The sequence below is a fragment of the Somniosus microcephalus genome, chromosome 17 (genome assembly GCF_052327205.1).
Source record: "Somniosus microcephalus isolate GS21.2 chromosome 17, FLI_Smic_1.0, whole genome shotgun sequence".
Taxonomy (NCBI): domain Eukaryota; kingdom Metazoa; phylum Chordata; class Chondrichthyes; order Squaliformes; family Somniosidae; genus Somniosus; species Somniosus microcephalus.
Genome location: NC_141003.1, coordinates 3,923,597 through 3,942,001, shown reverse-complemented (window position 1 = coordinate 3,942,001; position 18,405 = coordinate 3,923,597). Strand labels below are relative to the sequence as shown.

The following is an 18,405-nucleotide window of genomic DNA, read 5'->3' as shown; positions in this document are numbered from 1 at the left end:
GGATCGGGTGGGACATGTGTCGGTGCAGGCTCGATGGGCCGAAATGGCCTCTATCTGCACTGTGGGGTTTCTGTGATTTCTGTGATTTCTGTGATCAGTCTAACGTCAGTGTGGGGAAGTTACTAGAACCTGTTATTAGGGACAGAGTGACTGAGCATTTGGACAAATATGAGCTGATCAGAGAGAGCCAGCGTGGATTGTAAAGGGCAAGTCAGGTCTAACGAACCTAGTTGAATTATTTGAAGAGGTCACTAACGTAGATAATGGAATATCTATATTTATGGACGTCTCGAAGACATTTGACAAGGTTCCACACAAGAGACTGAACAAAAATGAGAGTGCGTGGAATCGGAGGCAACCTATTGGCTGGGATAGGGAATTGAACAGGAGGCAGGAGACAGAGGGCAGGGATACTGGGTATGTACTCCAATTGGCAGGATGTGACTAGTGGTGTTCCCCAGGGATCTGCACTGGGGGCACAGCTTTTCATGATAATTATCAATGACTTGGATGAAGGAGCAGAGAGCCGTATATCCAAGTTTGCTGGTGACACCAAGTTAGGTGACACAGGAAGTAGTGTAGATGGGAGCAGAAAGTTGCAACGGGACATTGACAGATTAAGTGAGTGGGCAAAACTGTGGCAAATGGAGTTCAGTGTGGGGAAGTGTGAGGTCATCCCTTTGGACCTAAGAAAGACAGATCTATGGATGAGCAGAGAGATTTAGGGGTCCGAGAACAGAAATCACTTAAAACTAGTGGACAGGCACAAACAATAATGGATGTTGGCCTTTATCTTGAGGGGGGTGGAAGTTATGCGACAGTTATACAAAGCTGAAAGTACCTGGAGTGCTGCGTTCAGTTCTGGGTACCACCGCTCGGGAAGGATATATTGGCCTTGGAGGGAGTGCAGCGTAGGTTTACCAGAATGACCCCAGGGCTAAAATGATTAAATTATGAGGGCAGGTTGCATAAACTCGGCTTATATTCCCTTGAGTATAGAAGTTTAAGGGGTGATCTAATTGAGGTGTTTAAGATGATTAAAGGAGTTGATAGAGTAGAGAGAGAGAAACTATTTCCTCTGGTGAGGGAGTCCAGAACAAGAGGGAATAGACCTTAAACTTCGAGCTCGGCCATTCAGGGGTGATGTCGGGAAGAACTTCTTTGCACAAAGGGTAGTGGAAATCTGGAACACTCTCCCAAAAAGATGCTGAGGCTGGGGGTCAATTGAAAATGTCAAACCTAAGATTGATCGATATTTGTTAGCTAAGGATGTTAAGGGATATGGAACCAAGGCGGGTAGATGTAAAGATACAGATCAGCCAGGATCTAATTGAATGGTGGAACAGGCTCGAGGGGCTGAATGGCCTCCTCCTGTGAGTTTGTGATGCTGTCCACAGTCAGATAGCTTGCAAACACTTAAATGAAGAATGGTTACTTGGGATTGGTTACAAGAGGGTCTGTGGGGAAAAATACCCCAGCATGAAGGCAGTGCCCAGAGGGGAGGATACACCATCTAATCGTGTTGGTTTAATCTTCACACATTTCTAATTGGAGAAAAACATTATTTTATAGAGATATGCAGTCATATTACTTGTTTGTAAGCTCATGGATGATGAAAATGGAATCCATCTTGTCCAAGGCACAGAGTATGGAGAAGTTTGCTGAGGATCTGTCCAGCAGATGCAATATTTTTATACAGGTAATATTTTAAAATCTGCTCATTTCTTTGCTGCTGAAGATGAAGGCAGCTATAATGAATGTGGTTGGTTTAGAAAATAACTGGCATTTTAAAACTTTTGTTTGTTTGTACAATGATATAAGGCTGGTCTTGTAAATCACACAATGGTCCAGAATTTGCTGAAAAAAATAACATTGTCCGAACGATGCTCGCCGTTAACACTGTGCAACTTGTCCAGCAACTCGTGGTGAGGAAGAGATACCCCGTGAGTTGCCAATAGCCGCAAGTTGTTGGAAAATCTGCACTGCTCTGCCGTTAGCTTCACGAAAACGGCATCTCGCCCTCGACCTCTGAGTTTCATGAAGTTGCTGCATTTGCACATTTATGGGCCATTAAACTCGTCACAAAGTTGTCTGTTTTTAAAAAAAAGGCACAAATACCCTTTTAACAACGTGATAATTGTTAATGATTACAATCAACCTTTCCGGCCCAGAAAATGAACAGTTCAAGGTGTGGTGTCTCATTCCTTCAGGTAGTGAATTATTTTTAGAGATTATAAAAATGTCAAATTTTGCATTTTAAATTTTTTCTTACTTTTCCATTGCCTCTTTTTTTCTCTCAATCCAATCTTTCTTTCCCTCTCTCTTTATCTTTCTGTACTTGATTTGACATTGAAGTCACCCGCTCTCAGTCCTTCCTCTGTTTATTTCTCATTGGTTAAGGAGCTGTCCTGTTGGTCCTGTCATTTACCAAGGTCCCAGATGCCCTGTTGCTGTTAACAGATTGCACTTCCAGCAACTCGGAGCAAAATATTTGGAGCTGCAGGGTGCAGGAAAAAGCCTAACGGGGCACGTTGCGAGATGCCCCGCTCCAGCAGAATTTGGGCCCATTATGCTTGTGGCTTTGAAATGACACAGCTTGTAATCAAATGTAAATGAATGAGATGCACTGTTATATGTTTTGTGGCAGACTAAATCTAAGTGAACTGTTTTATGTCACAGGGTATTCTGTACGCCAACAGCCTGAGTAACATCGTCCGAACCACAATGAACCTGTACATGTCAATGCAGAAACCGATGACCAAAACATCCGTGAAAGCATTGTGCAGACTTGTGGAACTTTTAAAGGTAAGCTGTTGGAAATGTGTGCCACTCAGTAACGCAGTTCATTCACCTATTAGTGTCACGAAAATTCAGTTCAGATTTGCTTTCCTTTTTTTCTGCCATATTAGCAAAAGTTGATTTAAATTTTCTGTATGATGACTTTGGAGCTGATTTTCCAGCGATGTGCACCTCTTGCTCTTTACACATGTTCTCCACCAAATTCTTTTGATACTGAGGCAGGGAGATCTTTAATTTTCCAATTGCTGTTTTACTTTCTGCAAATGAGGGCTGTTTCTTTATGCACTTAACATCTTGCAGTGGCGCAGCTGACACTCAAATAGGGACAAAGCCAAGCCCCTGACTGTAAGGAAAAACAACCTGCATTTAAAGAAGACCCGATCAGTGTGACAAAAATGAAACCATTCGTCTAACCAGCTTTCTCTTGAATTCAGGGCACAATACCTCACAATCTGTCTGCACTGTCCCACCCTATCTCATTACATGTCTTACAAAGTTTGCTGTTATTGCCATTGTGACTGTCTAGCAGGGCTGAGGTTTACGCAGACGTTGTGATAGTCAGCCGTGGCTCAGTGGGTAGCGCGCTCTCTCTCTCACCTGAGTCAGCAGGCTGTGGGTTGAAGTCCCACTCCAGACTCGAGCACAGAAATCTAGGCTGACACTCCAGTGCAGTACTGAGGGAGCGCCGCACTGTCTTTCGGATGAGACGTTAAACCGAGGCCCCATCTGCTCTCTCAGGTGGATGTAAAAGATCCCATGGAACTATTCGAAGAATAGCAGTGAAGTTTTCCTCGGTGTCTTGGCCAGTATTTATCCATCAACCAACATCACTAAAACAGATTATTTGGACATGATCACATTGCTGTTTGTGGGAGCTTGCTGTGCACAAATGTGGGGAGGGGAAAGACAGGTGCTGGTCTCTTCGGTAAAAGAGTCATGGAGGTGAGCAGCCATGATTCGATTCTAAAACGATAGGGCCTATTCCAGGTCGCAGCGCATTCTGGGTATGCCTTAATGCCCAGAATCACGGAAGGGATCCTTTTAAGATCGGGCCGGGGAGAATTGCTTTTGCAAATTGATAAATTGAATCAAGTATTTTATTGTCCTTTCCCTGGCTGCAGTTTGGGTCCATCTCTGACCCACAAGAAGTGAAAGTGGCTAATGTGCAGCTCCAGCTCCAGCTCACGTTCTGTTTCTGTCCCGTCCAATGGCCCGATAGAAAGACTTGGGTGGGGGGGGGGGATTTTGCCCACCCCTGCTGTAAAGTGCTTTGGGACATTGAGGCCATGAATGGCGCTATAGAAATGCAAGTCTGCCTTTCATTTCTATTGGTTCAGTTATGGATATGCAGCCTGTCTGAGGCTGGTCGTTGGGAACTTTAACAAGCCCTGTCATGGTTTAAGGGGTATAAAAAGTGGCAAACCGATGAGAGTCCTTTGAGTGGGTTGAGTCAAACAGATTCAACCCTTCACAGAAAGACTGGTAGACTAACCTACTCCCACAGTTCATTAAGAATACAAGAAAGAAAATGATTTGAAAGTTCAGGTTAGAACTGAACCTTTTATCTTTCCTTTCGAGGAGATAGTTACTAGAATTTCTACTGTCAATATATACATTTACTTCAAGTCGCAATAGTTTAAACCTAGAACTAGATCACTGTTGCTAATCAAAGGCTGGGGAGAAATCCTCTGGAGGCATAGGGATGATTGCAGTAGTTTAAAAATGATTAACGGGCTGTGTTGTGTGCCTGTAATGAGGCATAGCGAGCTGAGACTCACCTGTGAGAGTGATCCAAGATATGACAGCTGAAGAATCGAGTGAAGAAGAGTAAAGACCAAAAGCAGCACAAGATGTCTTTCAAGTGTCTGTATTTTGAAGTGCATTGGACTGTTATGTGGACAAATGTGGCATCATTTTAACCACAACATCCCACAAACAGCAATGAGATGAATGAGCAGCTCACCTGTTCTTGGTGATTTTGGGCATGGAGAAATGTTGGGTAATGCACTGGGAGAACGCCATGCTCCTCGACTCTGCCAAGTGAGCTTTAACATCCACTGGGACAGCCAAATGAGCTTTGGTTTCATGTTTCATCCGTAGAAAAGCACCTCCAACAATACAGCACTCCCTGTGCTGTACAGGAGTGTCGGTCTAGATTAGGATATTGGTGCCACAGTGTTCTGAATGAGGCAAAAGTGTTACCAACTGAGCAAAGCTGACATGGTTCATTTGGAGACAACGGAGGTCTTCAGCTGGAGTACTCGGAACTGGATCTCTTGGCACATTCCAGATCACCAAGGTCTTCCTTGCAGTGGGATAGTCATCCAATTGGACAGCCTCAAACCCCTGAGTAGGGAAGTTTCTCTGTCCTCAATTTCTTCCTGCATTCAGAATTGACCAATAGATTGAAGTAGAGCAGCCCATTTCTTTCCCACTCATATTTTTTCCCTACTCCTGAAGTGTTTGTGTCCTTCCCGGGGGGCGAGTCACCTCTAGCACCTCACTCAAACAGCCACTGTACGGGAGAGGTCTTCAACAGCAAGTGCCAGCAGCTAACCCAACTGCAGGGGGCAGAGTCTCACAGTCATGTTCGACCCTGCCTTTGTTCCACTTGCATTTGTGGTGGGGTTTTTGTTCCCTCCCGCTCCCCGCCCCAAACCAAAGGGTCTGATGCCAATTGCAACCCCACTGCTGCTGTAGCTGAGGTCAGCTAATTCTGCAGAGGACCAAGATTGGACCAGGGATCATGCTGGTCTGTAGCTCGACTCCTTGCTGGATAAATTTACTGAGCCATTGGGTTTCTCAGGAGACCACTGTTCCCCCTAATTTTTTTGTGTGCGCGCGGCCCCTTTAAGGGTCTGCGTGGCCCATTCACAGTTTCACCCATGTGCGAAATTTAACATTGGAAATTTAACATTAGGACTGTGCAGGACCGGCAGAGAGCTGCGTGCAGCTTCGAGGGAACGTTGGAGGGGACCCGTCGTTTTCGCAACCTGCCCAAGGAGCAGGCAGCTTGTCAGATTGTTTAGCCTGGAATATTAATTAATGTTTATCAGAAGCGTGCAGACAGGGTGTGTTATCATTAATGGATGGCCACATCTTACACAGCGCTTAAGACCACAGTGGGAGTAGTGTGTGGCCCACACTATAGAACGGGTATTAAGGCAATAGAGAGGCTACAGTGGAGATTCACTAGGATGCTGCCTGGTACAACGCAATACAAATACAAAGAAAAACTTGAGATAGATGAGGAAGGATAGGAGGCTCGAGTGGAGCATAAAAGCCGGCATGGCCTGGTTGGGCCGAATGGCCTGTTTCTGTGCTGTATATGCTGAGTCATTCTATATAATCTCCTGATTTGGACTCCGGTTCCATGTCAAGTTGACAACTCTTTCCTGGGTGCACGTTTAAACTGTCCGTCACAAACTGACCGAGAGACCGCACAAACAGCAGCGTGCTCTGTGTTTGGGGCACTTATCACGGCACATTGTCCTAAATTCAGCTCAGCACCAACATTTCTAAACTACTCCCGGAGCTCGGACTCAATAAAGGAGAGTTTTCATAGAATGACAGAAATTACAGCGCAGGAGGAGGCCATTCAGCCCCCGGGCTGCGAGCAGTGGATCAGGGAGCTCTGTGCCCCATTCCAGGAGGGTTGGCAACCCAGCTCCAATCTAGTTCCAAACTTTAATCCCACAGTGTTTCTCTGTCCACACCGTCTTCTCTACTAGTGATATACCTATCAATTTATCCAATGAAAAGCGACGAGTTAAGAAAGTAACTATAGGTTTTTATTGGCTAAATAACAGAGCCCACCCTCGTGGGTGATCGGATCCAACAAGGAGGAATACCAGCCAGTCGACCACCTTTATACCTGGGCAGGTAGGTGGAGCCATGGGCGGAGTCAGCAGTGGTCAGCCCAGGTATAACAGTGTGACAAGAGGCGACCTCGTATAGTGATACAACAGTGTGAACAGTGATAACCATAGAGTAACGATATAACAGTGATAACTATAGTGTAACGATAGTGAACGATAAAAGTGGTTTACCACATTCACCCCTTGTTTAGATTTGAGTCCGGCGGGGTGAAGTGTACTACCAGTTCTGGTATGTCAGTCTGTCCGGAGGCCTCGTAAGCCTTTCTGATCGTCGCAGCGGCGGTGTTGCATTGTCCGGTGTTAATGCAGGTGTCTGTGTGGTCGGCGAAGGCTCGTGGGGTTCCGGCATGCCGTCTACCTCGGGTGGCATTGTGGGGGGGGGTGGGTGGTAACGGTGGTGTCTCAGGAGTGCCCGAGGGTGCGAGGTCTCGTAAGGAGACTGTGTCCTTCCGCCCGTCTGGGTAAGCCACGTAGGCGTACTGGGGGTTGGCGTGCAGGAGGTTCACCCTCTCGACCAGGGGGTCCGTTTTATGGGCCCTCACGTGCTTTCGCAGCAGGACGGGCCCCGGAGAGGTCAGCCAGGTTGGTAGCGTGGTTCCTGTAGTCGACTTCCTGGGGAAAACAAACATTCGTTCATGGGGGGTGGCGTTAATGGCAGTGCACAGTAGTGACCGGATGGAATGCAGCGCTGCCGGGAGGACTTCCTGCCAGCGGGAAGTTGGGAGGCTCTTAGACTTTAAGGCTAAGAGGACGGCCTTCCATACCGTCGCGTTCTCTCTTTCCACCTGCCCGTTCCCTCGGGGGTTGTAGCTGGTGGTCCTGCTTGCAGCAATACCTCTCGCTAGTAGGAACTGACGGAGTTCCTCGCTCATGAAGGAGGAGCCCCGGTCACTATGTATATAGTTTGGGAACCCGAACAAGGCGAAGAGGTCGTTCAGGCATTTAATGACCGTGGTACTGGTCATGTCTGGGCAGGGGAAGGCAAAGGGGAAACGGGAGTACTCATCAACAATGTTGAGGAAGTACACATTACGGTCAGAGGGCGGGAGGGGCCCCTTAAAGTCGATGCTCAGGCGCTCGAAGGGGCGGGTGGCCTTGATCAGGCTTGCTCTGTCCGGCCTAAAGAAGTGCGGTTTGCACTCGGCACAGGTCTGGCAGTTCCTAGTCATGGTCCTGACCTCCTCGATGGAGTAGGGCAGGTTGCGGGCCTTAATGAAGTGGTAAAGTCTGGTGACTCCGGGGTGGCAGAGGTCGTTGTGGAGGGTCTGAAGTCTATCAATTTGCGCGCTGGCGCATGTAATTCGTGAAAGAGCATCAGGGGGTTCGTTCAGCTTACCTGGCCGGTACAAGATATCATAATCATAGGTGGAGAGCTTGATTCTCCACCTCAAGATCTTGTCATTCTTGATTTTGCCCCTCAGCTTGTTATTAAACATAAAAGCGACCGAACGCTGGTCGATGAGGAGGGTAAATCGTTTGCCTGCCAGGTAATGCCTCCAGCGTCGTACCGCCTCCACAATCGCCTGGGCCTCCTTCTCGACCGACGAGTGTCGGATCTCAGGGCCCTGTAGGGTCCTTGAGAAGAAGGCCACCGGTCTCCCCTCCTGGTTAAGGGTAGCGGCTAGGGCGAAGTCGGATGCATCGCTCTCCACTTGGAAGGGGATGGACTCATCCACTGCGTGCATTGTGGCCTTGGCAATGTCTCCCTTAATGAAGGAGAAGGCTGCGCACGCTTCCTCCGTAAGGGGGAAGGATGTGGACTTCATGAGGGGTCTGGCTTTGTCCGCATAATTGGGCACCCATTGGGCATAGTAGGCGAAGAGCCCCAGGGTTCTCTTCAGTGCCTTTGGACAGTGGGGGAGGGGTAGCTCCATGAAGGGGCGCATTCTTTCAGGGTCGGGGCCGATGACTCCGTTCTCTACTACATAGCCGAGGATGGCAAGGCGCGAGGTGTTAAACACACATTTCTCCTTATTGTAGGTGAGGTTCAGCCGTTGGGCCGTACGGAGGAATCTCTCCAGATTAACATCATGGTCCTGCCGGTCGCGGCCGCAGATGGTGACGTTATCTAGGTAGGGGAACGTGGCGTGCAGCCCGTTCTGGTCAACCATCCGGTCCATCTCCCTTTGGAAGACCGAAACCCCGTTGGTGACGCCGAAGGGAACCCTAAGGAAGTGGTAGAGGCGGCCATTCGCCTCGAAGGCGGTATACTGGCGGTCCTCAGGGCGGATAGGGAGTTGGTGGTAGGCCGACTTAAGGTCGATGGTCGAGAATACTCGGTATTGTGCGATCTGATTGTCCATATCAGATATGCGGGGAAGGGGGTATGCGTCCAGCTGGGTGTACCTGTTTATGGTCTGGCTGTAGTCGATGACCAGGCGGTTTTTATTGCCGGTCTTAACGACCACGACCTGGGCACGCCAGGGGCTGGTGCTCCCCTCGATGATGCCCTCCTTCAGGAGACGCTGCACCTCGGAGCTAATGAAAGCTCTGTCCCCGGCGCTGTACCGCCTGCTCTTGGTAGCGACGGGTTTGCAGTCGGGGGTGAGGTTAGCGAACAGGGAAGGTGGCGGGACCTTGAGGGTGGATAGGCCGCAGGTGTTACGTGGTGGGCGGTTTAAAATCTGTTGGTTGTCGACTGTGAGTGGGGGGAGGGGTCCGCCGTATGCTAGCGTGACGCTTTGGAGGTGGGATTGGAAGTCTAGACCTAGTAGGACGGCAGCGCATAGCTGGGGCAGGACGAGGAGTTTAAAATTTTTATACTCCGTGCCCTTAACCGACAGGGTCACAACACAGTAGCCGCTGATGTCTGTGGCGTGGGACCTCGATGCCATCGAGATCCGGTTGCGCGTTGGCCGGACAGTGAGGGAGTAGTGGCTCACCGTGTCTGGGTGGATGAAACTCTCCGTGCTTCCGCTGTCGAACAGGCAGGTCGTGGCGTGGCCGTTTACTTTGATGTCCATCATGGACTTGGACAGGTGGTGCGGGCGGGCTTGGTCCAGTGTGACGGAGGCTAGTGTATAGCTGAGCGAGTTGCTGTCGTCTGCGGGTGAGGCGGTGGTCGGGTCTGGAGGCACGGTGGCGGTCGAGCGTGGTGGGTGAAATGGCGGTGCCCACGAGGTTGGACAAAATGGCGGAGAAGATGGCTGCCCCCACAACTCACATGAGGCACTGCTGGTGTCGGTTGCCTGGATCAAAGATGGCCGCCCCATGACTCACATGTGGGGATGCTGGCCTCTGTGGCCTTGATGGAAGATGGCCGCCCCCACAGCTCGCATGAGGCACTGCTGGCCTCTGTTGATCTCCCTCTGCAGGCCTTTGCAAAGTGGCCTTTCTTCAGGCAGCTCGAGCAGGTCGCGTTTCTGGCTGGGCAGCGCGCCCTCGGGTGTTTCGCCTGGCCGCAGAAGAAGCAGCCGGCGGCCCGATCGCGGGGGTCCGATGTCGCAGCCGGTACCGGGGGTGGCGGTCCCGATCGGGTCCGGGACGCCGACGCTGAGGTAGGTCCCAGGGGGGGTGCTGCGGGGGGTATTGCGGTCGGGGTCGGTCCCGAGTCCCAGGGTCGCAAATTACAGTACCTGGAATATGCCTCGAGGTCCCAATGGGCCACTTCTAGGGAGCGAGCGAGGGCTGCAGCTTTGTCCAGGTCGAGGTCCTTTGCTTCAAGCAGTCTTTGCCGTGAGTAGTCGGACCGCAGGCCTTTCACGAAGGCATCGCGGACATTGTCTTCAGTATTTTCTGCCGCCGTTACTGCTTTAAAGTTACAGTCCCTGCCGAGTGCTTGTAGCGCCTGTAAAAATTCATCTACAGACTCTCCTGGCTGTTGCGGGCGGGATCTTAGGAGGTGTCTGGCATACATGGAATTTACCGGGCTCTGGTACTGTCGTTTCAGCCGGTTGATGGCGTCCTCGTATGTTTTAAGGTCCTGGATGAGTGCGAATACTTTAGGGCTCACTTGGGCGGTCAGAACTCTTAACTTGGATTTCTGAGGCACGCCGGATTCTCCCAGGTAGGACTCGAAACAGCTCAGCCAGTGTTCGAAGTCGAGGGCTGAGTTTGCTGCCTGTGGGTTTAGATCCAGGTACGGTGGTCGGAGGGCTCGCAGCCAAGCCGGCTGCTGTGGCTGTTGTAGCTGGGCGTCTGGCTGGTCGTTTGGCTGCTCGTCTGGCTGCTCGTTTGGCTGCTCAAGTAACGACATTTTAAAATTTAGCCAATAAAATTGATATACCTATCAATTTATCCAATGAAAAGCGACGAGTTAAGAAAGTAACTATAGGTTTTTATTGGCTAAATAACAGAGCCCACCCTCGTGGGTGATCGGATCCAACAAGGAGGAATACCAGCCAGTCGACCACCTTTATACCTGGGCAGGTAGGTGGAGCCGTTGGCGGAGTCAGCAGTGGTCAGCCCAGGTATAACAGTGTGACGAGGCGACCTCGTATAGTGATACAACAGTGTGAACAGTGATAACCATAGAGTAACGATATAACAGTGATAACTATAGTGTAACGATAGTGAACGATAAAAGTGGTTTACCACAACTAGTTTAGCATAATTGATTCTGTTTATGAAGATTTCATCATATATATATTTTTTTATCCACGCTCTTTTTTTCTTCTCCCCCACATGGCAGCTGTTTTTCCACTCTGCCAGCGCAATTTACACTTCATCTAGAGCCATCCTTTGTTCCTTAACCTGTCCCATTACCATCTCGTCTCGCCTTGAATATCTCTTAATGTCTCTTAACCTCTCCTGCCTTCTATCCTATCACAGACCTTCCCTTTTGTTCTTTCACCCCCTCCCCCATTTCCCAGCCCCTGCACTTGCTTAAAAATCTGTTCTATTTCCTGCTTTTTTCCAGTTCTGACGAAAGGTCATCGACCTGATACATTAACTCTGTTTCTCGCTTCACAGATGCTGCCTGACCTGCTGAGTATCTCCAGCATTTTCTGTTTTTATTTCAGATTTGCAGCATCTGCAGTATTTTCTTTTTATAAGAATATTTGTTAGCTGTGGCTCAGTGGGAGCACTTTTACACCTGAGCCAGAGGGTTGTGGGTTCAAGTCCCATTCCAGAGATTTGAGCCCATAATCCAGGCCAGCCATCCAATGCAGTACTGAGGGAGTGCTGCACTGTCGGAGGTGCCATCTTTTGGATGAGACGGTAAACCAAGGCCCCATCTGCTCTCTCAAGTGGACGTAAAAGATCCCATGCCATTATTTGAATAAGCGCATGGGAATTCTTCCTGGTATTAGGGATAAATCCCCAGGCCCAGATGAAATGTATCCCAGGCTGTTAAGCAAAGCAAATGAGGAAATGGCAGAGGCCCTGACCATCATTTTGCAATCTTCTCTGGCTTCAGGTGTGGTGCTGGAGGACTGCTAATGTGGTACCCTTGTTTAAAAAGGGAGAAAAGGATAAACCGAGTAATTACAGGCCAGTCAGCCTAACCTCGGTGGTGGGAAAATTATTGCAAAGAATTCTGAAGGACAGGATAAATCTTTATTTAGAAAGACACTGATTAATCAAGGATAGTCAGCACGGATTTGTTAAGGGAAGGTCGTGTCTGACAAACGTGATTGAATTTTTTGAGGAGGTAACAAAGGTGGTAGATGAGGGTAGTGTGTTTGATGTAGTGTATATGGACTTTAGCAAGGCTTTTGATAAGGTTCCACATGGCAGACTGGTCACGAAATTAAAAGCCCATGGGATCTGGATCTGGACACTGGCCCTGGGGCAAAGTGTCAAGTTGGATTCAAAACTGGCTCGGAGACAGGAAGCAGAGGGTAATGGTTGATGGGTGGTTTTATGACTGGAAGGCTGTTTCCAGTGGGGTTCCGCAGGGCTCAGTACTAGGTCCCTTGCTTTTTGTGGTATATATCAATGATCTAGACTTGAATATAGGGGGTATGATTAAGAAGTTTGCAGATGATAAAATTGGCTGTGTGGTTGATACTGAAGAAGGAAGCTGTGGACTGCAGGAAGATATCAATAAATTGGTCAGGTGGGCAGAACAGCGGCAAATGGAATTCAATCCGGAGAAGTGAGGTAATACATTTGGGGAGGGCTAACAAGGAAAGGGAATACACATTAAATGGTAGGACACCGAGTAGTGTAGAGGAACCAAGGGACCTTGGAGTGCATGTCCACAGATCCCTGAAGGTAGCAGGCCAGGTAGATAAGGTGGTTAAGAAGGCATACGGAATGCTTGCATTTATTAGCCGTGACATAGAATACAAGAGCAGGGGGTTATGCTTCGACTGTATAAAACACTAGTTAGGCCTCAGCTAGAGTACTGCGTGCAGTTCTGGTCCCCACATTACAGGAACCACATTAGAGGATAACCAGGGAAAGGGTAGGGCCCATTAGGGACCAAAGTGGCAATCTGTGTGTAGAGCCAGATGATGTAGGCGGGGTTTTAAATGAATTTTTTGCATCTGTGTTCACTATGGAGAAAGACGATGCAGACATAGAAATCAGGCAAGGGGGCTGTGACATACTTGAACATATTAGCATCAAGAGGGAGGAGGTGCTAGCGGTTTTAGCAGGCCAAAAAGTGGATAAATCCCCAGGCCCAGACGAGATGTATCCCAGGCTGCTGTGGGAGGCAAAGGAGGAGATTGCAGGGGCTCTGACACAAATTTTCAGAACCTCTCTGGCCACAGGGGATGTACCAGAGGACTGGAGAACAGCTAACGTAGTACCATTATTCAAGAAGGGTAGCAGGGATAAACCAGGGAATTACAGGCCAGTGAGCCTAACATCTGTGGTAGGGAAATTATTGGAAAAAATTCTGAGGGACAAAATTAGTCTCCACTTGGAGAGGCAAGGATTAATCGGGGATAGTCAGCATGGCTTTGTCAAGGGTAAATCATGTCTGACAAATCTGATTGAATTTTTCGAGGGGGTGACTAGGGGGGTGGTTGAGGGAAATGCTGTGGATGTGGTTTACATGGACTTCAGTAAAGCTTTTGACAAAGTCCCGCATAGGAGACTGGTCAAGAAGGTAAGAGCCCATGGGATCCAGGGTGCCTTGGCGCGTTGGATCATAAACTGGCTGAGTGGCAGGAGGCAGAGGGTGATGGTCGAAGGTTGCTTTTGTGACTGGAAGCCTGTGTCCAGTGGGGTACCTCAGGGATCGGTGCTGGGTCCCTTGTTGTTTGTGATCTACATAAATGATTTGGATGAGAATGTAAAAGGTATGATCAGTAAGTTCGCAGATGACACGAAAATTGGTGGGGTGGTAAATTGTGAGGAGGAAAGCCTCAGGCTACAGGACGATATAAACGGGTTGGTCAGATGGGCGGAAAAGTGGCAAATGGAATTTAACCCTGAAAAGTGCGAGGTGATGCATTTTGGACGGACAAATAAGGCAAGGGAATACACAATGAGTGGTAGGACCCTAGGAAGTACAGAGGGTCAGAGGGACCTTGGTGTACATGTACATAGATCCCTGAAGGCAGCGGAACAGGTAGATAAGGTGGTTAAAAAGGCATATGGGATACTTGCCTTCATTAGCCGAGGCATAGAATATAAGAGCAGGGAGGTTATGATGGAGCTGTACAAAACGCTGGTGAGGCCACAGCTGGAGTACTGTGTGCAGTTCTGGTCGCCTCACTATAGGAAGGATGTGATTGCTTTGGAGAGGGTGCAGAGAAGATTCACCAGGATGTTACCTGGGATGGAGCGCCTCAGCTATGAAGAGAGGCTGGACAGGCTGGGGTTGTTTTCCTTGGAGCAAAGAAGGCTGAGGGGGGACCTGATTGAGGTGTACAAAATGATGAGGGGCATAGATAGGGTAGACAAAGAGGAACTTTTCCCCTTAGTAGGGGGGTCAATAACAAGGGGGCATAGATTCAGGGTAAGGGGCAGGAGATTTGGAGGGGATTTGAGGAGGAACTTTTTCACCCAGAGGGTGGTTGGAATGTGGAACTCAATGCCTGAAAGGGTGGTAGAGGCAGGAACCCTCAACATTCAAGAAGCATTTGGATGAGCACTTGAAATGCCATTGCATACAAGGCTATGGACCAAATGCTGGAAAATGGGATTAGACTGGACAGGGATGGATGGGCGGCGCAGACACGATGGGCCGAAGGGCCTCTTTCTGTGCTGTAAAACTCTATGACTCTATGACTCTATGAAAGATGTGATTGCACTAGAGAGGGTACAGAGGAGATTTACAAGGATGTTGCCGGGAGTAGAGAATCTTAGCTATGAGGAAAGACTGGATAGGTTGGGTCTGTTTTCCTTGGAACAGAGGAGGCTGAGGGGAAACCTTATTGAGGTGTATAAAATTATGAGGGGCATAGATAAAGTGGATAGAAAGGACCTATTTCCCTTAGCAGAGGAGTCAAAAACCAGGGGGCACAGATTTAAAGTAATTGGTGGAAGGTTTAGAGGGGATTTGAGGGGAAATGTCTTCACCCAGAGGGTTGTGGAGGTCTGGAACTCACTGCCTGAAAGGGTGGTGGAGGCAGGAACCCTAACCACATTTAAAAAGTACTGGGAAGTGGGGTTAGGCTGGATAGCTCTTTGTTGGCCGGCGTGGACACGATGGGCTGAAATGGCCTCCTTCCGTGCTGTAACTTTCTATGATTCTATGTATCCTGGCCTACATTTACCCCTTGTGCAGCACCACCAAAGCAGAATATCTGGTCATTTATCTCATTGCTGTTTGTGGGATCTTGCTGTGTGTTATTGCTGCTGCATCTCCCTACTTTACAGCTGTGACTACATTGACTTCTCTTGGTTCCAATCTTACTTCATTGGCTGTAATAACTTTGGGATGTCCTGAGGTGAGGAAAGTCGGCTATATCAATGCAAGTCTTTGTTTCTTTCTTACTGACCCATTCGAGCCAGAGCATTTCCAGTGATGGCTTCTCCTCTTTCTTCCTGCCCCACGCCCCACCCAACATTCAGAGTCCCCCAAGGATCTATCCCTGGTCCCCTCTGCTTCCTCATCTGAATGCTGCCCCTTGACTACATCATCTTTGGATATGAGGTCAGCTTCCACATGTAGGCTGATCACACCTCGCTCTCCCTTTCCATCATCTCTCTTGACCTGTGAATTCTCAGACTCAAATTGTTTTCGGCCCATGTTACAAACTCTGTACTCTAGCCACCGCTTTCACCCCCCTCCCCGGCTACTGTCTCGGGTTGAATCAGACTGTTCACACCCTCGGTGTCTACTTCAACCCGAACTTTTGACCCAATTTTCTCTCAATCACAAAAACCACCTCCTTCCACCTCCGTGACATCGCCCATCTCAGCTCCTGCCTCAGCCCATCTGCTGCTGAAACTTGTCCATGCCTCTGTCACCTCCCGACTCGACCATTCCAATACTCTGGCCAACCTTCCGTCATCCACCCGTTGTAAATTTCAGCTCATCCAAAGCTCTGCTGACTATTCTATCCCGCACCAAGTCGCACACCCATCACCCCATCCTCACTGACCTACATTGGCTCCTGGTCCCACAACACCACTGATTTAAAATTCTCATCCATGTGTTGAAATTCCTCAATGGCCACGCCCTTCCCTATCTCTCTCTCTCACCTCCTGCAGCCCTATCTCTATTTCTCTTTCCCCGAAATCTCTCTTCCTCCGACTCTGGCCATTTGTGCGTGCCCACCTCCCTTTGCCCCATCATTAGCGGCCATGCCTTCATCGCCTAGGCCCCGCACTCTGGCACTCCCTCCCTAAACCCCGCCACCTCCTTCTCCTTGTTTAAACCCCCATAAAACCTACCTCTGACCAAGACCCCTCATAATATCTACTCTTGGCTTGACATCCATTTTTTCTGATTATGCTTTGGGATTTTTTTAATGTTAAAGGTGCTGTATAAATGTAAGTTGTAAAGTATTCCTCAGGAGAGGTACTTTGGTGGTTCTTACAGTATCTGTTGGAAAGTGGGAGATTCCAGTTTCTGGTGAACCAAGATCCAGTTAGTAGGTATTGGCAGGACTTGGTTAGAAAACAGCAGTTTCATGAGATAATTGAAATGTTTTATAAAATGCTTTTGGTGGCAATTTATATTTTTAAGGTAGTACACCCATTCTTCTCTAGTTAAAGCATGTAAGATGCAATATATTTTTAATGGATTTGTGGCTGTTACAATAATCATATTCAGCATTTTCATTTTTTTCTAGGCAATTGAACACACTATCCATAGGAGGACTATGGTTATAGCGGATTCTGTGTGCCATATTGCTCAATATCTTCAGCATCAGGCCCTTAATTCTATAGCCATTGCTAAGGTTTGTACGTTCAGTTTCCCAGTTTCTGTATATGTATGTTGTGTGTGAGGGGTTACCATTAGACTGAGGACTGTGCAGTGACACTATATGGAGATCAGTGCCTTTTCCTGATTTCTAATCGTTCTGCAGCTCAGGTGACTTTGTGACGACATCTGCTTTTTGAATTAAGTTGTAGTTTGTGTTGGTGCTGATAATTCAAAAAATATTTTGCCTTTTTGTTGTCAAAATGGTAACTTTTGACCTTTTTGAGGTGGTCATTTGCAAAGACTGAGCATCACTTGGTTTTCACTGTGGTGGGGAAGGGGAACGAGGGAGAAACTTAAAGGAAACTTCCAGCTGTAACTCTACCAACATGAAGCTTTAATTGAACAACTGTAGATATAGTGGGTAAAACAACAATCACAGCTTTGTCTTGAGCTTAAACTTAAATACTTCTTTAAATGGGGTCACTTTTACAATTATTGGACTGGAGACAAATGGCTGCAGTGATGACCTTAAAAATGATGTTGGTGTGTTTGAGCCCTTGTAGTGCGAAAGCGTGTGTTAACCGCACATTTAATGGTTTCCCATCTGTAATAAATGCACATTTTGTTGCCTATGCCAGCTGGCTATCAATGTAGTATTGCAGTTTTTAGAATCCAGGAACAGCAGATTGATCATTTGGAAAATAGTTGATCATATTGTTCCTTCAGAAAAGAGTGATATCTGACAAGAAGTACAGTGAACGACGCCTGGATGTGCTGTCAGCCCTCGTGTTGGCTGAAAATGCTCTCAATGGACCCAGTACCAAAGAGCGTAGACTCGTAGTGGCACTAGCGTTAAGTGTGGGCACCCAGATGGTGAGCATAATGTCTTGTATCTTAAGATCTTAAGAATAATTGTTCTTGTGTAATGCAAAGTGTAACAATTACATGCTGAATATTATTAGTTTAATAGTGTTATGAAACTTACTCAGTATGCTTAAAGTAACATGGTTCTGCAGCACTTGTTTAAAGTCCTGAATATTGTAACCTTTAAAGTCCTGCTATGGGTAGCCGATCACTCTCCCCTTATCTGACAAATGCTGTCTTGCTCATTTTGGCTCCTGAAGAAAACATTCCGAGATGAAGAATTACTGCTGTTGCAAGTGGTGCTGAAGAAGTTGGACCTGATCAGTGAGCTGAGGGAGCGGTGAGTAAAGCAGAGAAAGCATTCGCATTACAATCCACTCGGGGCTAAGCAGCAACCTTTAACCTTTTGATGCATTTTGCAGGATTCAAGTACTGTGCAACTGCAACTTCTTGTACTGGCATCGAACCATTTTCCCCATCTACTTGGATGATGTTTATGACAATGCTGTAGATTCCGCAAGAGTACATGTAAGCGCTGCAAATTATATTGATATTTATATAACTGGGCAGCTTGGACTAGTGATAATTACAGGATTCACATCTGGTTCACTTCGCTGTATATTGAATGATGTATGCATATTATTAATG

The 18,405-nt window shown here is 47.9% G+C and overlaps 1 protein-coding gene across 2 annotated transcripts in view; it reads left to right on the top strand.

Moving 5' to 3' along the window:
* The window catches only part of washc4 (WASH complex subunit 4), a 78,022-nt gene that overhangs the window by 32,996 nt on the left and 26,621 nt on the right, over nucleotides 1–18,405 (top strand). For both annotated transcript variants that reach the window (XM_086009816.1, XM_086009815.1), the window contains exons 14-19: nucleotides 1,573–1,699; nucleotides 2,680–2,805; nucleotides 16,820–16,927; nucleotides 17,620–17,766; nucleotides 18,018–18,097; nucleotides 18,180–18,285. In XM_086009816.1, the coding sequence (XP_085865942.1) occupies nucleotides 1,573–1,699; nucleotides 2,680–2,805; nucleotides 16,820–16,927; nucleotides 17,620–17,766; nucleotides 18,018–18,097; nucleotides 18,180–18,285 (694 nt within the window). The remainder of the gene's footprint in view (nucleotides 1–1,572; nucleotides 1,700–2,679; nucleotides 2,806–16,819; nucleotides 16,928–17,619; nucleotides 17,767–18,017; nucleotides 18,098–18,179; nucleotides 18,286–18,405) is intronic.